Source organism: Pagrus pagrus, assembly GCF_965226575.1.
Source record: "Pagrus pagrus genome assembly, chromosome: 9".
NCBI lineage: Eukaryota > Metazoa > Chordata > Actinopteri > Spariformes > Sparidae > Pagrus > Pagrus pagrus.
In genome coordinates, this window is record NC_140193.1 from 9621481 (window position 1) to 9647979 (window position 26499).

The 26499-nt window shown below is 39.6% G+C and overlaps 1 protein-coding gene across 4 annotated transcripts in view; it reads left to right on the forward strand.

Moving 5' to 3' along the window:
- lrp1bb (low density lipoprotein receptor-related protein 1Bb) overlaps positions 1-26499 on the forward strand; it is a 285606-nt gene that overhangs the window by 160449 nt on the left and 98658 nt on the right. For all 4 annotated transcript variants that reach the window (XM_084361717.1, XM_084361720.1, XM_084361718.1 and 1 more), the window contains exons 19-27: positions 29-199; positions 1579-1761; positions 5335-5535; positions 8694-8939; positions 13653-13850; positions 14757-14961; positions 20206-20370; positions 20685-20929; positions 26143-26274. In XM_084361717.1, coding sequence (XP_084217843.1) covers positions 29-199; positions 1579-1761; positions 5335-5535; positions 8694-8939; positions 13653-13850; positions 14757-14961; positions 20206-20370; positions 20685-20929; positions 26143-26274 — 1746 coding nt within the window. The remainder of the gene's footprint in view (positions 1-28; positions 200-1578; positions 1762-5334; positions 5536-8693; positions 8940-13652; positions 13851-14756; positions 14962-20205; positions 20371-20684; positions 20930-26142; positions 26275-26499) is intronic.

Consider the following 26499-nt stretch of genomic DNA (forward strand, 5'->3'; position numbering starts at 1 on the left):
TTTCATGGGTGTTCCTGCATGTGTGTAGACGATGACTGTGGAGACAGCAGTGATGAAGTCGGCTGCATCCGCTCCTGCTCCAACAACCAGTTTCAGTGCACCAGCGGTCGCTGCATCCCGGACCACTGGGCCTGTGATGGCGATAACGACTGTGGAGACTACAGCGATGAGAACACGACCTGCAGAGGTGGATCAGCACGTAAGACCGTCCACATTACCTTTTAAAATAGTTTGAAGCATTAAGTCAGATAATAGAAAGGTAGACTTGCACATCCCCTCCAGCATAAGATGGCTCTTGTTATTATTCATGTTTTACATCTAAATATTAGTAGTATGACGGCGAAGTATTTATAATTACCCTTTTTATATATTAAGTCATCACAGGGATTTACTCCTGTATTTTCTTGAAGGATCTGCCTCGAAGCGAAGTCGTCTGGTGGCACCTTTTTATGAGCGTGCTGCTGCCAGTATATCTGTTTTAGTGTGCTAATGATTTTATTTGCAATTCAAATCATTGTTTAAATTTGGGCATTCTAATTACAAGTATAACAATTAATCAGCTTGAGTCCAATAACTTTGTTTTTACGCTCACGTGTGACTAATCTTATCTAGTCTCTGTTTGGGGGGAATTTGAGCATCAGGAGTTGAATCATTTAATCTAATTACCACAGAAGCCTCATGCAAGCTCCTCGAAACTCACAGCTCACTTGCTTGTCACTAGAATGTGTAGACTATTCATCAAACTGTTTCCTGATGGGAAACTGCGGGCTCCCTCACTCCCTCTGTGCCTGCTTCTGCTCTACCCCCGGGGGACTGTTCTTAGCTTTGTCTCGGCTGTTGGAGAAACGATTTTTGGGTTTGACTTTTTTAGGTTTAAGCAAACGGTTAATCTTCAGGTCAGGATTCAGGTCATTATCTATACAGGATGCACAATGACATGAGTTAAAAATAAATGCATAATGTTTATAATGTTCTACTGAAAATATTATAATGCATCATGATAAACCTGTTTGGTGTTCTTACATTCAAGATTAATTTGTTTTAACATCTCACAACAGAGTTGTATAGTGAGGTGACGTATGTAACCCCTATATGCTACTCAGAAACAGAAATTATATAGATGGTCCTGTTAAATGGTTCATGAATGTCAAAATGTGAATACATCTCAGAAAATGTGTGGTGTAGGCTACTTCACACTACCATCATTATCGCCTGAGGATATGTCTATCACTCCTACTGTACACATCCAATGCAACACAGACAACATACTATAATGCTGTTGTGGTACCAGTTTCCTTTTGAACCCCCACTGGAGAAAGATATAGTGACCAGAGTCATTAAACAAGACAGAAACATCTGAGAGACATAAACCTTAAATGCTGGAAGTCAAACTACTTCCCTCTTTGGAACTAACTGGCCTGTTATGGCTGCCAAGTGCCCTGCTGGCAAAGATAAATATTTGCAAACACTAAAAGATGTCTTGTGAAATTACTGTTGTGCCTTTGCCCATGATTGTGTTGTGTGCAGCAGATCTGCAAAAAAAAAAAAACAGTCACTGGTGAATGACTTTTGTTTCAGTGCTGCCATCTGTGATTGAGTGCAGTGGAGAGGAATTCCACTGTGTCGCCGATGGGACCTGCATCCCGGAACGCTGGAGATGTGACGGAGACAAGGACTGTGAGGACGGTAGCGACGAGAAAGACTGTGAAGGCACCAAGCGGATGTGCGACCCCAAGGCCAAATTTACCTGCAAAGACACAGGTAGTGAATATGGCACACTGCTGAACACACTGGGGTCTGAAGTGAAAAATGCGTAGGTCAGCAATTTTGGTCAGCAGGTAGTAAATGAATAATTGATGCCTGTGGTTGTTGTGAAGCCCTGAAATATCTTCTAGAAGTTTCAGATGAAGTTTGACATACGTAAACACTTTCATACTGTTGATTTTCACACTCCATTACTCAACTGACACTGACAATTTTGGGTGGCCTGTGGTTTAAAATCAGATCCTGAGGCGTGAAAACTAAATTGAGCTTGTATTTGAGCTCAGTATGTAAATTTTGCATCATTCGCCTGAGACAGACGTTATAGTTTCAGCACCATGGCAGCCTGGCTGAACTAATTTGAGCATGAAGGACAGTAGCGCACAGCAACAGACAGAGAGCCAAATCAGCTGACTTTATATTGCGTTATATAGGACGTTATGTGACGACGTGTGCAGAATTCAACACAGACTTTCCTCATTTTGCAACTCTGTGTGGGGGTTGCATCATGGAAAATTAACAGTCATCAAAAGCAATCATTTCACTTCTAAATTAAACACGTTGGTCTGGAGTTTGAATATAGCCTCAAGCGGTTACTTTCATCAACAGATGACGGAAACTATTCCTCAACCTTCACGTTGAAAGCTGGAATAAACATATCTTGCAAGATTAACACTCTAGTCCTTTGCTCGGGTCTTAGGAGAGGAGGAAATCATCTCAGTCGTTTCTTGAACATTTGTTTGTGTGTATCAGTCATAAACTAGGCTGCCAAATGGCTCTCTTCCCTTTCCCCTTCACTGTCAGACGGGCTCTAGAGGTTCAACCATTCTCCACTTTGGAGCATCGCACAGAGGTTTGCATGTACTTGTTCGACCAATTAGGACAAACCTTTTAAATGGCCTGTTTAAACTCCCCATGTACCCAAACCCAGCATCGGCTCTCTCTCAGCAGCAGAAAGCAGAAGGTCAGATGAAGTTTCAGCTGCTTTCTGTCTTTAGCTGCACAGCTCCGCTCATCCCCTGACAGTATTATCAAGAACGGAGGCAATGCTGCGTAGTGAAGGGTTGGTTAGACCACACAATTATTATTCACTCTAATACTGCAGCGTCACACCCCTGTGCACTGGTGCAGCCCGTTCTGTCCTCCCAAAGAAGAGCAGAGTGCCCTCTCAGACAGTATTCAAAAGAGTTTCTGAAGGGGGCCATCTGGACATTTATGATAGATTGTAGAAAAGAACATCAGTAGAACTTTTGTTCTTTCTGTTTTCGTTTAATCACACAGATAAAACAAAGACGTGAGGCTCAACCTAGACCTTCGCCCGGTATGGGAAATACGGATGCTTTTTAATTGGGATGGATGCATTTCTGCATGTGACAGATAAAACTCAAACAAAGATGCAAATATTTGATGTGGAGCTGGCGCCTAGTGCAATCTTGGTTTAGCTTCCCACACACAGGTTTATTTGTTAACACGTCCATTTGGTGCTCACAGCATCAGTCCAGGATTACATCCTCGGGCGAAATAGGTATTTTAGAATAGACGGCGTCTCCAGTCCATGACTGTCACTAGTAGGTTGGCTTTTGTCTCTGCATGTCCTTATATTGGAGTTTGAATATGCTTCTGATGGTTTAGAGAAGTGCTCGATATTGTGAAGAGTGTGAGAAGAAAAAGGTGTTTCACCTTTTCTTTCTCTCAAGCATTGATTAGTTGTGTTAACAGCATCTCCTCCAAATGATAGCAGTGTACGTTTATTCCTGACCTGAGTCAAGTGCTGTACATTGAAGACTAAGTAGTTACCTTTATCCTTTAAGTGTTAAACAGATGCACATAGTCATTATCGAAACACATTCATGCAGAGCATTCTGCTGCAGAGTTGAGCGCTCAAGCTTATAGAAGAATGAAACTGTAGCAAGCGCATGTGCTGTATTAGGCTATAATGCATAAAATATTCTGATTTTAAAAAAGAAAACATGTAGAAGATGCCCGAATTAAGATTTTTTTTATCAATACAGTAACTTTAACGATGAGCAAAGTTAAAAAACAAAGGAAAAACAACCACAACAAGTATGAATTTATCCATCCATTATTTAAAAATAAATCTTCAGCCATGCGTAGAGGAGGGACCAACATAAATAAAAAAGTTACCAGCTCTGCAGGAAATCCATCTGTGGATATGCTGCATTTTTGTTGAATTAAAGATGAAACTTTTAGATGTTGGAGCTTTTCTATATTTGGAACGGATATGAAAAATGTATTTCCTACTCAAAATAATAAGCAAAGGTTATGTTTAATAAACCCACTCAGAAGTACTTTTGTGCCTCCCACATCCTCAATGAAAACATCTTTTCATGTCCCTCTTTATCCACATTCCGTTCACTCCTTTGCCTCCCCAGACAAACACACTCACAAAAGTCATAAGTTTGCAGTTGTCAGATTTGTTTGCTGTGTCATTTAAGGTGAAACTGCCAGTATCAACACTTGTGAATTCAGTTATATAACTGACTAACCTCCATGCCATTTGCATTACCAGAAAGACTTTCGAAATGTTACTTTCCAGTGCCCCATGTGTCCTCCATATTTTATGCATGTGAAAGCTTTGTGCACTTGATTTGCACGTAAGCTTGTATTTACAAACGTGCAATTGGCATTTAGAAAAACGACAGTTAAATCAAAGTGTTATGTTACTGTGTGCATGCCATACATGGAGATACACCTGAACGCCCACACAATTTGAACCAGCATCAAGGATAAACAAGTGGGTTCTCAAAACCTCATCAGTGGCCCTCAACTTTTGCACGAGGGACATAATTTTTCCAAGCGGCCCCTGTGGGGTCCGACCTCTAAATGATAATAATAAAAAGTGTGTACTAAAGTACTACTATTTTTCCTTTGTTTCAAAATTGTAATTGATATTAGCCTATATCAGTGTGAACAGATTCCTTAGAATGGTTATACCCTGGTGACGTGAGGATGGAGTTAAAGAATAATCTGATTCTTTAGAATGGTTGAACCATGTATTACAGACTATTTTGGCTCTATATTGTTGCTCTGATTGAAAAACTGTAAATTGGAATACAGTCCGCTGCAATGTAAGCTTTACCCGGGGGAGTGCAAAAATAAAACACCCATATTGTTTTCTAGTATTGGTCCCTACTACCAGTTTCAACAGACATAGCCAAGGGAATAACAAATGACACTTTAGTGTAGATTTCATCATAGGGAATATTAATCTTGGATCTTTTCAAGTCGAACAAGCACAGAATGAAAAAGAGATTGTTGTTGATTGAGCCCCCTGGGAAAAGCTTGGCATTCTTGCTATCTACTGTGTATTCAAATGATATATGGAACTGAGCAATGAAACATTAATCTAAACACTGAATGCTATATTTCAGTAAGCTGAGGCAGGGTACAATTTTGTGAACACTATCATCCTCCAAGTCATATGAATACTAACTGAGATACAATGAGATTACATCGTTTGTACCACAGTGAAACTCAGAAACTGTTAATTCTCAATTTTAAAGCTCTCAGAACACTTACTGTCTCGCTGTTTTTACATCTCAATCTCTGCAGGCAAGTGTATCACAAAGAGCTGGGTGTGTGACGGGGACATCGACTGTGAGGACCGCTCCGATGAAGAGTCCTGTGAGTCTGCTGTGTGTAAGCCACCCAAGTACCCTTGTGCCAATGACACCTCTGCGTGCCTCACGCCCGATAAGATCTGCAATGGCAAAGTGGACTGTGCAGACCGCTCGGATGAAGGAGCCATCTGTGGTAATGTTTGTTTTGTTACTGCATGTCATCTTTTTTTTATGGTTTCTTTTGACGTCCTGAAAGATGCTGAATACATAAAAAAGTATTTGGATACCTGACCATAACACACTGCTGGAAAACTCATCCCCCCCACCGTGCACATTAATATGCTGCTCTAACAGCTGCCACTCTTTTTGGAAGGCTTTCCACAAGACCTCGGAGGTTAGGCGCTGACCTGGCTCACAGTCGGCGTTCCAGTTTGTCTTAAAGGTGTTTAAAGGGGTTGAGGTCAGGGCTCTGTGCAGCTCAGTCAGGTTTCTTTTCACTAAGGAAAAAGATTTCATTTTGGACCTGGCTTTGAGCACTCCATCCAACCAACCAACCATTCCTAGCTCCTAATCAGGGTCTGGGCCACAGTGGCAGCAGGCAGGGCAAGAAAGCCTTTCACAAACTTTTGCCACATACCTGAGAGCTCTGTATTATCAATAATAAACAAATAAATATATAAATGAATATTAAATAGGGTAAAAAAAACAACAACAACTAATAGATATTACCATGAAACTTCCCCAGTTGATGACTTACATTGATACAATGGTTTCTCTTGTAGATGTTTTCTCAATTTGTACGTATAAATATGTAAATTGGTCATTATCATACATATCAAAACAGAAACCTTAATATTGGATGAAGCCAGGTTCAAAATCCTTGTATTAGTTTTGTTGAAATATTAGAGTCAAAGGTTTCAAGAGAAGGACTTTTGGAGATCTCTTTTACTTCTGCATAATTCAGAAAATACTGTCAGAAAAAAAGGCATATTTTTTAGGAATAAAATGTTATATAAGTGAGACTGAATAAAATATGAACAAACCCCTCTGTAAGAACCTTCAGATCCTATATAGATAGAAATAAAACCGGAAAGTTTGGTGTATGTTAGTTCTACTGAGGTGGAGGTTTCTGTCAGAGTATGAGAAGAAATGGGCTTTAAGTATATGTATTTTACATTTATATGTATATACATTTTTAGACAACAACATGGTGTATAGAGTAAAGAAAAGTTGATTTCCAGTTGATTACATTAAGACATTTTCTTTTTGTATTAGTTTAGTTTTCAGAAATATAAATATTAATTAATTAAATATTCAAACAATGTTTTCTGATTAAATGTGCACTGATTTGTTTACATTTCCAAAACTGAAATCTCAGCATACAAACACACATAAATGTGTATTTTGGACATTTTCTTCCCAGTAGTCTGAAAAGAAGAAGAATTTAAGCAAAATATCCCAAAAATCTCAAAACTGACAAGTACATGGAAAAAGTTCTAACCTGGAACTGAACCAAAAGTATGTGGATAGATTATCACACTCATCCCCAAGTGGTTTAAAAAGATTGTTAAGAAAAAAAAAAGCTCAATTCTGACAGTTACAATAGATTCTAATATTTCATAGTGATTTCACACAGCAGACAAAGAGACAAAATGTCTTGTTTATTGACAAAACCTCTGTAGTTCTATGTCCCAGTCATAACTATGGTTAAATCTACTTCTTCTGAGTGAACTTCTGACCTTCTGATGAGGGTGATAGACGGAGGAGTAAGACTTCGAGAAGTTTTCATGGGTCATTTAATACTTTAAGCTATAAAAACTTGGCAACATTGAAAATTCGACAAATTTCAAGCTGACCACAGCAGCTGTTCTTCACGAGGCACTTCGAGCCTACAGGGGGTATTTGTTTGATACTCAAAAAATATATTTTGGGGAGAAGAATAACTTAAAAGTGAAGAAAAAAAGCTGTCAAAAATAATGACTTCCAGGGAGTGTTAGACATCTTGGACTTTGTCAATATGTTTGAGTTTCTTTGATTGCCGGTTTTTGCAAGGATAGAAACACTGGAGTTGCTGACATTAGTTTAAGAAAAAATAAAACAGTGACGAATGATTGAACCATATTTGTATAACAAATTAAAACCACAGCACAATTTTGTGTGCAAGTCTTTATTTAAATATATCTCCTTGTTATAGTTTACTTATTATCTGTTGCAATGAGATTAATTGAAAAAGTTGAAGCACATTCAAATCCAAAGGTTTAGGAAATGCTACCAGCTGAGGCAACTCACAACACTTGTGCTCACCCTCACTTCCATTGTTCAAGTATATCATGGGATGTTAGGGAACATCTCCCAGTGGGGTGTTGCTGTATCCTCTCCGTCACATTCAGCAGCTTAGCGCCAGACGAGGCACCGGTATGTGTTGTCTCAGAGTCTAAGGGGACGGAGCATGAGGTAATACTCTGGCTTCCTGATGATGGCAAATGTGGAAGTGTTTGTCCAGCAGCCTTCAGAGGGAAGAAAAGGATCTCATGTGATTATCCCCAGTCATCTAATCTCTTAAAGTGTGCAGTGTAAACATGGAGGTTCATTTCAGAGCGTCACAGAACCAGGCCTCTGGGGTTGGGGGGGCCTGTAGGACCGCTGAGTGTCTGCTTTATCATAGCTGAAAAGAGCTGCTTTTGCCTCCTCGTAGACAATTATGTGTTCAGAAGGACCTCGAGGGTCTGATCTGCAGCAGCTCAGCGGGACTCACACCCACCATTAACAACAGTGACTTCATACCTCATCCCCCACCCCTGTTGAGAGAGTGCAATGCTGTTCATGAACACTTTGAAAACCGTCAGGAAAAGAGATGTCAAACAAGGTTTATTTTCATCAGTTCACTTTTATCTCTTGACCTGGCAGCTTCTAATAAAAAAAAACGATGTGTAGGCCATCAAAAGGATGAAGCATGTCTGACTTTATTCTACTTTTTAAAAGGAGTATTGCATAATTTCCTGTTTCCTGTTTTGTTTGTGAAGTAGTGATGGAAATTACAGCCCTTCACCTCCAGGTAAAACCTGTGAGAACATTTCGAATGATGAAGTCTTTCTCATTATACATCACCAGTGTACAAACACAATCATGATGCTTGGCATTTGATCTCTAGCTTTGAGTTGAAAAGATGTTATCCTTGTGACACTATGTTCAAACACAACCTTTTAGATTTCACACAACTCTTGACATGGGACAGTCTGTTGCTACTATCTCACGCACTGTATTCTTCAAATGTTCTTTTAAATCTCCATATGTCTTCCAGTGTGTGTACGATTTCAGTTTTTTCTTATGTTTTGCCTTTCTTCACTCCAGATCTGTGTCTTGTAGCCAGAGGGGGCTGCAGTCACCAGTGCACTGTGGCACCAGGGAAAGGGGTTGTGTGTTTTTGTCCCCCTGGGCTTCACCTGGACTCCAGCAACAAGACGTGTGAGGTGGTGGACTACTGCAGCCGTCACCTAAAGTGCAGCCAGGTGTGTGAGCAGTACAAGACCACGGTGAAGTGCTCCTGCTATCCGGGATGGGAGCTCGACCCAGATGGAGACAGCTGTCACAGCACAGGTAACAGAGCCAAGCTTTTATAATGTTTGCTTTAGTGATGCTGTTGGCTGTCGTGACTGTGTGTGGCTCTGGCTCTGTGGCTGATGTAATATTAAAATTCATCCTTAGGCATACTTGTAACTCCAAAATCTTCAGTTCTGAGTTAGAATCATTGTTCTTAGAGCTCATAGTTTTCATTAAATGCACCAACACTATGCAGTATTACTTATTAATGCAAGATTCGTAGATGAGAGAAACTGGAAAGGAAAACAGTAAAAGTCAAACTAGAGCATAAGAGGGTTTTTGTGTGAGTTTCTCTGAGTGCTGAGAAAGTGGAGAGGTGGGCTGAAGAACAGTAATAGATGGTGATTTAGGGTACCGTCAGGTCAAATTCAATCAGCTTCAAATCTGAAGAGGCATCTGGGCGATGAGCCCTGTCTGTTTCTATCTGCAGTGATGCTGAGTGAAGGAAGCGTCTTCTCCCTCCTCAAACCACCCGAGCTTTGTTACTTCATTCAGTTGTTCACCTCAGGCCTAATCCCATACAAACACAAATATTATATTTATGAATTCAAACTTTCCGCTATTGAATAATCTATTTGACAAGGCCGCTCTGTAACCGCTTCAAATACAATAGTTACACACACATGCTGCTGGCTTGTCACACTCAGATTTATGGACCTCGTTTTGATTACTTGCTTCTCTATTTCACTCCAAGATTGATGGCACTTCCAGCTCTAATCTTACATTAACGCAGGAAAAGAATACAGAATTTTCTATGGAGGCCGATCAGGATTCTGCGGCCTCATCATAAATCAAATTTTGCATACAAACACAAACATTCCAATTTAATCTTCAGAGAGGTGTTATTGGATTCTTTGTGAAGTCCTGAGCACACATCCACTCCTCCTTTTTCCTTCGCAGTAATAAAATCTCTCCGGTAGCATTTTAGCTACTTTGGTTACAACACGGAAATATGTCATTGTAGCAAGGACGCCATTTTAATTACATTTGTGTGCAAACAGTTCTGGTCCCGAAAGTATAATTTCATGGAGAGTGCTGTGAAGATAAGGCGTGCGGTAAGGACTGTTTTTGAAAGACTGTGTGTGTGTGTATGTGTGAGTTCTGTGTGTTGATGAATTAGTGTTGAATGTGTGACAAATTCCAAGTTTTAGTTGTACAAATATGTCCCAGAAGCAGAAATAATCTTCCTGATTGAGCTAAACCTCAGAGGTGGAGGCCAGAGAAGTTTAGCATGCAAGCAACGTTGCTTGCTCCAGGCCTTGTCAGTAGATATAGCGACTTCTCAGACTCTACAAAATGTATTTTTCAAAAGACACTACGAACAAATGTATCTAGTTTTTTCAGAAAATGGAAAGAAATGTAATGCACTGATTCCCAAAGTGTTTGGCAACAAATTGGTTTCCCAGCAACTGAGGCATGTAAATTAGCACTACGTGGTGGTCGGTGAGATAGGTTTGAAAGTAGTATGTCCTCTGCAAAGAAAAAGTGAAACAAACACATGAGACTAAATTGAAGTCAATTAATTCCCCAGCAGGTTTGTAGCAAATTTCCAGCATTCCATTATTTTTGTAATTCAATCGGAATAACTTACACATAACAACACATACATTGCATGGCAGTGACAGTCATTCAGTACAAACCTGCTGTGGTGACAGTGTTAGGGGAAAACGCATGACAAAAGTAATGCATTACAGTAATATATAAACAAATACAGCAATATATTAAAGGAGTAACATGAGGTGTTTCTAGTAGGATTTGCAGTATGATTACAATTGCTATCTACAGAAATGTGTAACTGCCAGTGTTGTCAAAAGAACCCAAAAAGGTATATATATATATATATATATATATATATATAAATATGAAATGCGTGTTACAAAGTGATGCACATAAGTTACGGAAGTAAAGGATCGACTCCAAACCAGCAGTTTCAGGCAGTGCTGGAGCAGTGTTTTTCTGTTTTTCTTGAAAATTGGTCAAAAGTAGGGCTTGGACTTTAACGCGTTAATTAAGATTAATTAATTACACAAAAATTAATGCGTTTAAATAATTAACGGATTTTAATCGCACTTATTTTTGCACCGTGGAATGTTTCTCACTGGATGAGTTTCAGGCGTACCAGTTATACTGGAGCACAATTATTTAACGAGTTAAAAAGCCGCCGACACTGATCACTGTCCATGGATCTATAAAGTTTTAATGTAGCCTGAACGCAGCTCAAACCGACCCGGTGCCTCAGCACTGCGACCAAGCTTTGATAAACACACCGAATCCGCGCTGGTTTACAGTATCCTCCCGTAGTTTAGCCGGTCGCTACTGGAGCTTAATTTAAAAAAAAAAAACATTTTTAAAGCGCTCGTCGCAGTGGAGCTGAGAACAGCGGAGTTTCCTCTGCTGCAGCTGAACAGCTGACATGTGGTCAAGACGTAGGTAGCCTACAGACCTGTCACTGTCTCACGGTGCATAAGACTTCAACCTCAGAGCTCTCTGTCTTCAGACTGTCCTGACCTGTCCCTGAACATCACACAGGGAAAACATAGAGCTGCCTGTGTTTTATTAATGTTTACATAAGGCTGAGTTCAACAAATCAGTTCATGCTACTGTGATTTAAATAGTTAAATAGAGTAATCATCATAGTGTAGTGGCAGGAAAGACCATTTACCAAATAACGTGTTACATTTTTCATTGTGCTGTGCTCTAAAAATAAACTAACAAACTAGTGTAGAGTCCTGTATAAGGAATGTTCAGCTTAAATTTTCGCCTTAAATTTAGGTTCTCAGGAAAATCGCATCTTATCAGGTAATCGTTAATCGATCGATAAGGTCCATCAACTAACGATTAATTAATTAATCGATAATTTGCATCCCTAGTCTGTTGGTCTTGGTTAAGTACCACCTTGAAAAAAAAACAAACAATGTTTTGTTGCTTAAGCTTATGTATTCGGTCATTATTCAATGGTATACTAAAACCCATATGAATAAAAGTGCTTCTCACTGTTCTCAGGTCAAATATTTATATGCGATTAAAAATGCGATTAATTTCGATTAATTAATTACAAAGCCTCTAATTAATTAGATTAATTTTTTTAATCGAGTCCCGGCCCTAGTCAAAAGAATCAAAAAAGTTTGTTTTTTGCCATAAACAGTAGGTATCACTATTATTTTGAATATATTAAAAATGACAGTGCACAGCTCCAACATGAATAGTTAATTCACACATGTTGCCACTTATATACAGTACAGAGTAAAAACAACACACAAAGTTATACAAAAAGAACATATGAGGCATGCAGTGCAAAACCACACAGTGTGTGACAGTGAGCATAGACCATACAAGCTTTAGGATACCAAAACTGAAGTAGCAGTAGCTAAATGGAAATCAGCCATCATTAATCATTTACACATGGGCTTTTCTTGCTGTGACATGTTAAACTTTCCCCCATAAAAAAGGGCGGTGGTAGGCTATGCAGTGAAGTACATTACGCCTATTCACCTGAATAAAACTTGTTTTGCGAAGTCAGACACAAATCTTATACGCTATTATCACAGTATGTGATGTGTTTGCGTCGCCTACAATGAGGTTTTATAGCCTCTCTTCAGGTAAGACTTCCACAGCAACACTTGTCTTTGGAAAGTGAGAAAAATGAAATGAAAGTCGCTAATAACTCATGATGATAACTCAGCCTGTCAGCACACTCTGGCCCATTTAAATGCATTTACCATAAAGGTAAAAACCATAAATATGGTTGCACTCCAAAATTTAGGGGCGGCTGATTAATGGTGGCTGGCTTGACTACAGCTGTCTTTGAATGGTAAATGAAGCTAATGTGTCCACTTATTTTGGGAGTCACCCATGCCATTTGTAAACAAGAGGAAAGGTTTAGGTTAGCTTGTGCTTTGCTACCTTTATGTGAGTATTATGTCATCACCTGGTGAGTTATTTTGACACCTTTAGCTACAGTATTTCCTCTAAGCTGGTAAAAGTTATGTAACTGGTTTGACATTGAAATTAAAGAGGGGACTAATGATTTCAGGTCTTAACTAAAGAATGTGAGTGCCAATGATGTTATTCATTCAATAAAATAGCATTTATAGTCATGAAGAGGAAGTATTTGAGCTTTGATGGTTGCCAGGCTAACAAGGTAATTTAGATCCCTTAGTGTGGCAGGATGCATATTAATAATACTTGTAAGCTAAGCTAACATTAGGGGTTTTCTTTGATCCCTCTGGTTTTTGTGCTGGCTTTAAGTTAATTCATTCACAGAGCGCACTGTAAAACCGCAATGCTGGCAAAAGTAATTGACACTGATGTTAAAAGCAAATGACAAAAGGAAAATCAACAAATAGCTTTTAAAAGGTACAAAAGGGCCAGCACAGAATACCCTGCCTAACCAATGATTTTAGAGACACATGCATCAGACCTAAGCCAGACAGTTTTATTAACTATTTAATAATGCAATAACGTGATTCATAAGAGTTTCTGTGGCATAGTGTTGGTTTTTTATTATTTTTTCTACAGTTATCAAACATCCGACCATGATATTCTTCAGAATATTATGGTCTGTAGTAGTGGTCATTAATGTCCAAAATTGTGCATGAACTGAACGATGTCACACATCTTCAATGAACAATATACTCAAAACATCGCTCGGCCCTTGGTAGCACTCCTAAAAACATACTGTGCTTGTTTCCTGTCTCTCTCCTCGGCCAGATCCCTTCGAGGCTTTCATCATTTTCTCAATCCGGCACGAGATAAGACGAATAGACCTTCATAAGCGGGACTACAGCCTGCTGGTGCCGGGGCTGAGGAACACCATTGCACTAGACTTCCACTTTAATCGCAGCCTCCTTTACTGGACAGATGTGGTGGAGGATAAGATCTACAGAGGAAAACTCTCTGAGTCAGGCGGTATGAGCATACAAGCACACACACCCACGTATACAAACATTTTCTATATATCTAACCACTGCTCTGATGTATTGGCTAAAGAGAGTCATGTCTTGCTCATCTGTGCCCGAGCAGCTGAAATGGAAGTCTAGGACACTGCCAATGATAACGCTCTGTTTTATCCTCCTGTCTTTACACATACTCCGTTCTGATACAGTAAGTTGATATTGTCTCTCCCTGAAAATTTATCTCAGGTTGACCAGAGTTGAAAAATGCTGCAGGACCAGAAGTCCTCAGATGGTAGTAATATAGTATCTCCCCCTCATAAAATGATAAATCAGAATTTCTCCTTTGCTCTGTATTTTTGTGGGTGGCAGTACTTTCACTGGGTTCTCTTTCTTTTATTTCCCTCTGCGGAGCCATAGAAATCCCCTTTTAGCTGTACCTATTCCACCCTTTTGTGAGACACACATAAAAGCCTCGGCATCTGAGAATAATTGTAAACAGCTGGATTATAAATATTGCTGGAAAACCCTTTTACCGTGCTTAATGTAACCCTGTGGAAAGCAATCTTCTTTATACAGAAGAGTTTCCTCAGGTATTTTCTGAGTTTCCTCTTCTGGTCTGAGGATGTTTTCCTGACCTGTGTAAAGACTGATCACTGCAGGAGATAGTTGTCTACATGATCCTGTTTGAATTGATCTAAGATAAAATCTTAATAGTAAGAGCAGTCATTCTTTTTGAAAAAAAAAAAAGGATCCTATTTAGTGACATGGAGCCTTCAAAGATATTCCAAGAAATGACATTGCAATGAGCAAAACGACCAATGTAGGCACTGGCATCATTTCTGTCGCAGAGCCTATACAATGTACAGTATGTCGGTGCTGCATATCTAATGCTATTTTAATGCTGATACTGTTGTCCCAGGAGTGACAGGGATTGAGGTGGTCGTGCAGCATGGTCTGGCCACCCCAGAGGGCCTGGCTGTGGATTGGATTACAGGGAAACTGTACTGGATCGACAGCAATCTGGACCAGATCGAGGTGGCCAAGCTTAACGGAGATATGCGCACCACACTGATTGCCGGAGGCATGGAACATCCACGGGCCATCGCTCTCGACCCAGGGCAGGGGTACGTTATGCACTAACTCCCACATACAGAGTCTGCTCTTAGCTGTAGAGCAGTTATCCATCAAGCTGTGGGATTATTGGAATAAAGTAAAATTACAACCTCCTTGTATTTCTCACTTCTGTATCTGCCTTGATGTATGAAGATGTCTTCTGTGTTAAGGTCCATTACGGCAGCAGATATAGAGTACATCAATAACAGTGCTGTGCGCTCCGTTCTAGTAATGACAACTGATGTAGCTAATACCCCCCCAACCATTGCTCTTGCTTTATGCTTTACTACTCTGTCACTCTTGTTCTCCGGTAATGTTTTTCTCGAAAACATTTTAAGCAAGACCTTCAAACAGAAAGCCAAAAATATGCTTTGTTTTTATTTGTGCCTCATTCCCCTCGGGGCCAATTTTCGCAAATCATGGTTGTTTATCCCGCTGAGAGACATGGGGAGGTGTTTGTAGATTGATCTGTGTCTCTGAAATGGCAGCAAGCTAGACGAGAGAGAAAACATAACATCTGTTACAGTGCATTGATTACACTCTATTTTTCTTGGTATGACAAGAAAATTAGATTGTTGGACTGTGTCACACTGGACATAACAGGTCTGACCTGTTATTAACTGATGCAACACACCCGGGGAGGATTTGATACTCTATGTCGTTTTAGACTATATATATCAGTTAAGAAATGAGACTGAACTGCACAAACAGGAACAATGGATACAGAGGGTAAATGTCAAACTTGCAACACACAGAATGCGGGGCATGGCTGTATACGTTGTAGGCACCTGAGGTAGTTAAACATACACGTTTGTCATGCTTCTTGTTATCTTGATGTACAATTATCTTTTTGTAACAAGACTAAGTGTCTTTACAATAAAAAACATTTCAATTCGCATTGCATGTTTGCATGCATATATGGCTGGCACGTGCTTGTGTTTGGCAGTCGCTCATGAATTGTCTGTATTTGTGCGTTACTATTTATTTTTTTCTTATTTTTTGATCTGTTAATGAAATATCCTGAGCGGTCAGAGGTTTTAAATAGCCTTGTGGAAAGCACATTAACAACCATCATAATTGTTAAACATTTTGTCACTGTAGTTAACAGAAGATAAACATCCATTATTCATTAGCTATGCCCACTTAACCTTTAAGAGGATCGCGGGGGGGCTGAGCAGAGCACAGCCTGGACAGGTTGCCAGTCAATCACAGAACTGACATATAGAGACAGACAAGCATTAATGCCTAAGGGCACTTTATCACTACAAATTAACCTGCTGATCAGGCCCGCAATCCAACTCATCTTTGGGTACTTATTGTGTTTCATTGTGCTTCAGTTTCATTCAGGCCGTGCGTACACAGGCGTACTAGATCACATGGACACGGGTCAGTGCACGCAGTCTCCCACTTGGTTTAAATCATTTTGTCTCAACTGAATCATGATGTCCTCATGTGTTCATAGAGCAGCCATCGATCCAATATCCCCTCGTGCAAGACACAGATAAAACTAATGTGCACTGACCGGTGTTGACTTGGAGGGGGAGCAAACAGCTCTCAAAGAAAATTATTGGCACCCCTCAAGTGCTATAATGATTTCCACACAGTGGAGGGTTAAAAATATTTGTTTCCATGTGCAGGATCATCCCTCACTGAATATTTGTATCCCAGTGTGTGCAGCTGGTATTTGTATCCATTAAGCCTTTTTATCTTCATCCAGCTGATCAATGAGAAATAACCAAGGTGTTATTTTTTTATTGAAATTGATTTAGCGGTGTAGGATAAAAATCAGCAATTCATAATCGAGACTGCATTATATTAGTGGTTTATTTAAGGCATGGATAGACTGGTGAGAAGTCCAGTATGCTATGCATCGGCAGCTGTCAGGTGTGAATGTGATCACGATCTCAAAAAGAGATCATTGCTCTAAACTCTGAAATAAATAAAGGTTTAAAAATACAATAAATAAAAGAAGTCGGACAGTCAATAGAATGAGAATTCCTTTGGAAGTTTATCCCTTTTGTTGACCTTTGAATCTTGTTTAAATATCTAATGCAGCAACTGCTGTAAGGAGAAGGAGTTCTGCCAGGAGAGATACTGATTTAAAGCATTTAGGGTCACCTGAGTGTGGTAGAAAGGCAATCACCCACCATTGCAGAGACCCAGGTTCACCTTCCAGCAGCTACGCCTCTGTCTTGGCAAAGTGCCCTGTGTTTTTCAGTGCAAATAGGTGAGGCAGCTGGTGAAGGATCATGTTCATGTCACTGCACTGGTACTCTCCAGGTTGGTTAAGGAGCCTGGCTGGAGAATAAGTGGGTGGAATAGCTTGACCCTTTATGCACCTAAGAGTAGAATTACATGGCATCAACACAAGTGCCCTGTGCTCTGCCTTGAAAAAGAAAGTGATCTCTTGCTTTTGATATGAATATTAACTAAATGTTTAATGGAGTGATCACAAACACTTGAGTGGCACCGTAGTTTGTAATCTGTGTTTTGTATATTACAGGCAAGGAATTATGTGTGTGTGTCTATGTCGAGTCGTGATTTTTTTTTTTAAGGAATGTTTGAGGATATGTTGCACAGTTTTGTAATGATGTCATGGGGTTGTATCATCTTGACTGTGCATATTGGATATTGTTCCTTGTAAGGGCAATAATTGAGACTTGTTTCTATGCTTAAATGTTCAATTGTTACTGCAATTGGCTACTGCAGACAATTTTAGCCTGGCTGTTTTGGCGGTTTTGCATACTGATGTTCCTGTTTGTTCCCTGCAAATGTGACTGATTCCAAGAGGTTTGACTCACCTGTAGCCACAGTTAAGGTTCTGTTTTATGCTGCAGCATATAAAAATAAAAAAAATAAAAAAAGAGATCCCTTGGGGGATCTTTTCAACAACTCAACATCAGCTGCGCTTACAATGTCTCCCAGGTGTGTTGCATCAGCCCATACAGTATATGAGTTAAGGTACAATGCAACACTATGTGTTCATCAACAAAGTGTATTGCTTTCTTTTCAACCCTGGTCCAAAAAAGTTGGAACACTGTGTTAAAAATTCACAAAAAAGAATATTTAAGATAATATGCCAATCCCTTTTGACATATACTCAATTGAAAATTGAACAAAGACAATATATTTAATGTTTCACCTAGGGCTGTCAATGTAACGTGCTAATTTTGATTGACCAATTATAGATAAAATGTGTTAAAAAAAATAAAGTGGATTAATCACACTCGATTGATGCCCCTTGACCAGCAGCTTTGTAAATGTGATGGAGGCAGATGCAAAACGCTGCTGAGTATTGGCTCTGTTTAGGTGCTTGCCCTATGCCGCTGCTTGATGTGCACCTTCTTCAGACGTCGGGAGTAGCTGAGGTGCTAATAACGGGCATTGTGACCTGTAGTTTCCCCAGTAAACACTACACTATTCGGCTATTGCACAATAATGCTTTTTTTTTAAAATCTCTTGACAGCCCTAGTTTTACCCTTTAGTTTTATCACTGATGCCCGTATCACGTTTCAAACAAGTTGGGGCAGGGGCAACGAAAGACTGAGAAAGTTGTGGAATGATCAAAAAACACCTGTTTGGAACATTCAACAGGCAAAAAGGGTGAAAGATGAGGCAAAGTTCACCACTTTGTGAAACACATTATTGTATAAATGATAATACATAATGAGCTCAGGAACACGTGTTTACGTGTTTACTGACACTAACTGTTGTCAGTAAACACAAATTGTTAGCAAATGATTGCATTATGTTTTTATTTACATTTTACACAGGGTCCCAACTTTTGGGAATTGGGATTGTAAAAAAAAAAACAATCCCTAGAGGGTAAAGTGTTTGTTTCATTTGTGTACATATTTGTTAGATATACAAATTAAATAAATCAGTAGTCTAGTTATGTTTATTTAAGGATCCCTATTAGAAGCACTCAGATGTGCCTCTTCAGGGGCCCCGAATATAAAAATACAATACAGTCATGCAATTAGTGTACTAACTATTTAAAATGTAAAAACAGACAACAAGCTATGCAGACACACAAACAAGAGGAATTAAGATTGAGGTGATAGTAAAGTACAAACAAAATAATTATGCATACAAGGTTACTTGTACTGTATACAATAAGTGACCTTGTATGCATATTATTTTGTATGCATCATTACTCTGATATATCAGAGAGTAATGACAAAGTAATTATTGATTGATTGCACAAATTAGCTGTTTACTTTCTCTGAGTATGTTCTGCAGTGTTGTTAGCAGATGTTATGCTCTACCTATCTACATAAAACTGTATAACATGTTTAGATGACATACATTAGTACAAATTATACCAAACAACTGTATCAATTTTTCTCTGCTTTTCCTAATATTTCACATTTGGTACTTACTTTGGATAAATGCATCTTGGGAACTAGCCGATGTCTGTATCCTGTGGCCAGTATATTTCAGATTAAAGCAAAACCCAGACATTCCTAAAATCAATTTAACACTCTTAAGAAATGAGTAATCTGCTCATGCACTCTCTCCTATGGTACTCTTTCACATTTGGGAGGATGACTACATTTCATGGCTGCACAGAGTAGGATTAATGGGTGCTTTTGGTGCCTAAAGGCGCATTTCCATTCCAGGGCAATAATTCTAATCTAATTACTTGAATCCACTCAAAGGAGTGGGTCATTGATCAGGGGGGCCTTATCAAGTGAATAAGGCTATTGATCTGGACAAGGATATTTCTTCCTAACACTGTTTCGTTGTCGTCAGTACGTGATTTAAGCTTGAGCACCCATTTTCTCCTTCGTTCTCGCTGACTTTGTCGACCTAGGCATTACAGGGGCGATGTCTGCCGGGGTTGGAGTAGGACGCAGGATGCTGCTGATAGTTGCATCACTGACGGTGTTCATTTTCAGGCCTCAATGAGCTGTGAAAAGTCATAATAAAACAGATGGCCTCCCATTTCAAGGCCTGTCACAGATGTTGAGGGTTGCACTGGATCGCTGGTGCTGTTCTTGGACAGTCATCACTGTTGCTGTCTGTGTTAATGCCTACAGTGACAACACCATTGTTTATGTAATTACGTTGTTTTACAATGGCACTGACAAGTACAAAATAGCTACTGAATTGCTCTCAGATGGGTATGAGGTCCAACAGCTCCTGTTAGTGGATCTATGAAAAAAAATGAACTGGTGATTGTGTTTGTGCTTGTCCTCATAAAAACAGACAGGCCTCAATACTAACTGCTTTCTTTGGGTTTCTGCTCCAAGGATCCTCTTCTGGACTGACTGGGATGCAACTTTCCCCCGAATCGAGGCCGCGTCCATGAGTGGAGGAGGTCGACACATAGTGTTCAAAGATATGGAAATTGGTGCCTGGCCTAATGGACTGACTCTGGATCATTTGGAAAAGAGGATTGTTTGGACAGATGCACGGTATACCATTAGAGTTTTCATGTTGTGCGCAGACGCATTCACACCTTCTGTAACTTTTATTACATGTAGTACATTAAATATTACGAAGGATTCACCATCACTCGGGTAAAAATTTTACTTGATTCGCCATTCCCCCCATGAGTATTAAATAATGGAGGACATGCAATATTTAGAGATCTTTGTACAATGGCCATATTTGGTTTTAAGTGGGTCTTGAACAATTTAACAGACTTTGATCTGCCTCCTCCTGCTGTTCTCTTTCAATGCATGTGGAGAGCAGTTTAAACTTTGATGTGTTGGTCTCTTTTGAACAGCTCCGACGCCATTTTCTCAGCACTCTATGATGGAAGTGGGGTCATCGAGATCCTCAGGGGCCACGAATACCTGTCCCATCCCTTCGCCGTGTCTCTCTTTGGAGGCAATGTCTACTGGACGGACTGGAGGACGAACACTTTGGCGAGAGCCAATAAGTGGACAGGGCAAAATGTCACAGTCATACAGAAGACAAGTGCTCAGCCGTTTGACTTGCAGATCTTCCATCCCAGCAGGCAACCACAAGGTGAGGACAGTTTATTTCTGGCTTTTCTGTTTGGGTCCATATATAACTAATATATAACTTGTCACGTTTGCTTTCATGGGGTATTTGCAACAGGGACATTTAACCCCTTCAGCTACTACTTGATGATATGGCCATAGAATAATATTGCAATATCTTTAGGCTATATAGTGATACATGACATTTACACTGAAATCTCCTCAAAAAACCTTCATAAACACTAAGACAGTGCAACAAAATAGGGATTGCTTTTGGTACTTCAACAAAATATTAACACAATGTGATTTTGGGTTAATCATAATCATTGATAATATGGATATAATGACTAAGTGGGTAAAGGCAGGTATTAGAACAAGTAGAACAGCCTGCTAAGTTCAGAAAATCCAAAATCTAAGACGACATATAGTCTCATATCACGTTAACGATATAATATCAATGTATAGCCTAGCCCTACCTCAAGGACTGCTGTCAATTCATGCTTGGAAGAGGGCGGTTGTTTTTTATTTAACATGGGATCTTGTTGTAAATATTCATTGTTACATACCAAACAGCTACGGCATTAAAACCACCTACTTAATATTGTGCAGGTTAACCTTGTGCCTCTGGTGTGTCTTATGGAGTCTGGTACTGGGAAGTATGTAGTGGGAGTGCAGTTGACTTGAGGTTATATAAGTGGTCCACAACAGTGTTCGGATGGCTGAGGCATGCCATTTGACATGCCTCAGCCATCCGGCATCCACATAGATGCAAGGACCCGAGGTTTCCCAGCAGAACATTGCATTATAATGAGATGATCAATGTTATCCACATCATCTGCTAGTGGTTTTAATGTTGTGGCTGATGTATCTGTTTAAACCATTTTCAAGTTCATTTCATTTTCTACTTTCAATGCAACAGAGGTTGTTTATTTCCTTACAGGAATACAATTAAAACAGAGGTCAAATTGTACATTGTCAGGTTACACAAAGGGGACCCCAACACAAGACACACAGGCAGGCAGGTAACTTGAACAAAAAGCAAGCTTTATTAACATAAAGCTGATCATTCAATATCCAAAATTAGAAGCAACAAAACGGCAGATATCCAAGAACAAAAGCAAAACAAAGAACAAATAACAAAACAAAAAGCAAAGTATGAACCAGAAATAGCGCCAGGAATTGGAACCAAAAGCCGGAAACAGGATGGGAAAATGGGACAAGGAGGAACACAAGGGCAAAACAGAACAGACAAACTGACGGAGAGAGAGGAGAAGACAAGAACTTAAATACACAAGGAGTGATTACCTGATAGAACACAGGTGAGGAGTGAAAAGGGCGAGAAGACAGACAAAGGGAGGAAATGAAAAGCAAAACATGACACATGAGGACAGACAGACACTATGACAAACATTGTTTTACCTTATGCCTCTGTAAATTTAGGTCAGTTCCCCTTAGATTCTGACTTTCTGACTATAAACACCAAAGAAATACTATCCAAAAGATCATCAGACCAGATCATAGCTGATATTAAAAAAGTTGAATAAAAGTAACCATTTCATTATGGTATGGTCATTTTTGGGCATGTGCACAAAAAAAGGGGATTGCTGTTATGAGGTTTAAAGTGCAAAGTCATCACATTATCATCCAACACCAGAATTCAGATTGAATTTGGCTGTAGTCCTTCAGTACTACTGGGTATTGACTGAGGATAAATCATCTTCATCAGAATGTATTGACATGTTCTGTGAGAAGGAAAAAAGCAGCATAATGCAGAGTTATTAATTTCAGCGTCTGCATTCATTTGGCCTGTCAATCAATGAGTGTGTGTCTAAATGAAAAAAGGTACTCATGCAGAGAATTAGCTAGCTTGAGTTAATGGTACCCCTGAATGTGTTTCTCTCACCTTCAAAATGATTCTAATTGGCTCATACCACTATATTAATTTTTTTTTTTTTTTTTTGCTGAATATGAATAAAGAGAGCTGTGGAATGAGAACCGCACTTCCCAGTGAATAATTGTGGCATATCAGATAATCAAATAAATTAGTAATGTGAATAATGTGTTGTGGTGACAGAAAATGTATTAAATGGTTCTGAAATGCCATTAATTGTCCCCAGCAATTTCTTTTCAGTGAAAGCGTCTGAATCTGTATCTGTCACAGTGGAATAGGTAATCAATTTTGTGGGAGGCTAAGTAAGCCAAGATTCTGACCACAAAAGACACACTGCTGATGTGCTGTCTGACAGAAGGCCTACATATGTAAGCCAATCTTTATTTGCTATGCAGATCAGCTCGTAAGATATATTGCCAAGCTGAAATTAATGGCATGAAATCTGTTTTATTTTGTTTTATTTTTATTGTTCCAGTAAAATAGGTTGTTTGAAATTGATTTTTGATTGATTTGCAAAGCAGAACAACCAAAACTATGTGTGCCAAGACCACCTGATTGATGGCTCAGTTTCTATCAAAATTGCCTTTTTTTCAACCAGGTTTCAATCTCATTTCCTTTTTTTTGTTTCTATTTCAGCTTTCTGCATATGTAAGCGCCCATTCTTAAATCTGCATTATTACGGCGTAATCGGGTTAGGATCTAGTCCGTGCTTTCACTGCTTCTCCAGTGTGTCACGAGTTAATTTGCTTGTTTCCATCCTGCATTCTGCATTCTCATGACTGTTCACCACAGATAAGTGTGAGCAAAGGGGACTGCTTTTCCGAAGAAGACAGTAAGCGTGCCTAATCCTATTTGAAAACGCTCAACAGGGGGGAGCTGGCTATTATCCACTCCAGCCAGAACCAAGTCTGGAGACAGGCTGCTCCACCAGACCCTGAACATCTGGACCAGAGAAAAAGAAAAGAGTGGATGAAGAAGGGAGAACTGAATATAGAGCTGGTCTTAGAAGCTATTCAGCAGCCTCCACCGTGGAGCTCCACAGGGGGCATAAACAACCTGTAAATACATTATGTGTCACTTGAAAGACATGGCTGTGCTTTCACTTTAGAATCGGTAACAGTCGTTTGCAAATATGGAGGTACATCACAGCTACAGCACGTACAATAATAGCAATCCATTGCACCATTTTAAACAGCAGAAAGTAGAGAAAATGACACATTTTTAAGATAATGGAGTAACTGATGTTGAAGCATTCTTGGCACACAATGGTTTAATGTCTCTTTCAGTTGTTGGATTGGTTTCTAAGTTTAATCCATTGGGTCATGTGAAATTTATGTTTAATTTCCTGCACATATTACCTGAATCGTCAATACCATTAGTAGTAGTAGTAAGACATCCTTTTCTTTTCTTGGATGTTTAAAATTCCCTTAAGTAAGGTCCAAAGTGCAGAACTTTACAGGGGGTAAAGTGTAAAATTAGTTCAATTTCCTACACTTACCACCACACAGTGAACATCAACATTACTAGATGTAGTACTAGTGCGTCCTTTTCTTTTCTTGTATTTATCAGGTTCCCTTAATTAAGTTCTCATGCACTGGCATAACTTCATTTTTGAATGCACCCTGGACTTCCGCCTGCTTATTTATCCACTTAGATGTCACATAAACCGAGCTGCGATAGTTTACGCTGCCAGGGCTTCATCACACCCTCCATCCTCTAAGTTCGTACAAAAAATTGGTAAATGTCCATCTCCTTCTCCGCCCTCTTGACTCACAGCAGGAGCTGGAGCTGTCCAGCATGATTCCCCGAGGGTATTTAAAACTACTTCTGGAGAAAGTGTCTGGGTTTGCTGTTGTGCATAGTATTTAAAACCGACTACCACTTTTGCACTCTTGACTTTTCTGATTTATTTTCTATTCTGGCTCCTGTATTGAATGTCCTGTCCGTTTGTAAGATTGTGTTTGCTAAGGTCTCCTAAGAAGATTACTGGCCTAAATAAAGGTTAAATCAATTTTAAAGGTATGAACGGGAAAAAAAGAGGTGTGGCTGAGGATGATTCAGCTTTCTCTTTTTACAGTCATAATTTTTAATCTTAATGTTTTCAGAGCTTAACATGAACATTATGACATTCCATTTAGAACATACACAAATACGGTGGTCTTTGAAATACAACAAATATAGGTCTCCCGGTGGAGGGATTGCACACTAAACCGTGTTGTCACTGCACTGGCCCTTCCCCAAATATGTCTTTGGCATTTAAAATTAGCATTTTCAGGGAGTACCACCACGGTCACTGCGTTCGCAAAGCAGTGGGCTCATTTTTTTAATGTATTTGTTGCAAATACATCTGACAGTTTAGAGCAAACAAACACCTTGGCTCTGTTGTTGCTGCCTGTCATCCCTCAAGAGCAAGATTTAGGTGAATGCAGCGCTGTTCAGATGTCTCCCCATTAGCATACTGAGTCAGCTGTGCACTGTTTCCAGATTGCAAAGACGGAGATGACATTTTTTTTAATAAGCCACATTTGTGATGCAATGGGGCTCTCCAATGTGTTGCTGAAGGAGGCCGGGAAATGAACTTTGAATGAGCTTGTTTGACATGAATCACGCCGAGAAGATGGAGAACTGGATGTGTTTGACACATGAAATGTGATTTCAGCATGATGGGAAATAATTCTACCTTGGGTGACTTTCTGTAGTTTTTTGCTGAGGTGATTTAATCTGAATAGGATAGAGCGAGACGATTTGTGAAAACTCTGCTGCTCCTATAAGATCACTGTTTAGTTTAAAGCTGTTAAAATTCAGCTCGTCGTGCTTGTCGAGTCGAAACTGTCAGCAGCTTAGAGTCTCAAACTGGATATTCTCCTACCCTACAGTAACAGGCTAACTGAGATTCTGTCACCTTTAATTCCTGAGAAGAAGAACAATGTGATATGTCTTCTATATTTTATATTTTATTTTCATGTCTCTTAACCTCCTCAAACCCATTTCAACAAGAGACCAACCTAAAAACCCCAATCATGGGCAGAAGATGAGTGAAGATCTGTCAAACTCAGCATGACTTTTCCAAAGCCAGTGTTTTCTCTTTGTGTTAAAAAGAAACCCTCTGAACCGCCTTTTTGTTCCTACACAGCTAGAACGATATTGTAATTGTAGTTCTTTTTCAGCAATCCTTTTTTTTTGTGGCTTTCAAAGTATGCGTTTCCTTTCAGCGGCACAGACAGACAAGCCTGTAATGTCGAAAATGCTTTTAAATATACATCCAGTAGTTATCCTTTGTTTCCCCGTCTCATCTTCCTATGCCGGGTGTTCTGAAATGTTCCCTCTGTTTCCTCCCTTCCCATCAGCCTCGAACCCATGTGAAGGGAATGATGGACGTGGTCCCTGTTCACATCTGTGTCTCATCAATTACAACCGCACTGCGTCCTGCACCTGTCCACACCTTATGAAGCTTTCACCCAACAAACAGTCCTGCTTCGGTGAGAGAGAGCACCTTCCTCATTTTTCATGCTTCCTCCTTATGTTATCAGAGTGGAATTATAGGATGCTATGTAAACAGCAGGAGAGATGTTTGCTTTACATGTGACTTCCTGACCTTTTGATTGACGTCAGCATTAACATCAGGCTGTTATTATCACACTCTCACCTGGATCCGACAGCAACGGTATGCAAAGGTTAGAGCTGCACCGAAGAGTTTAAAGCTT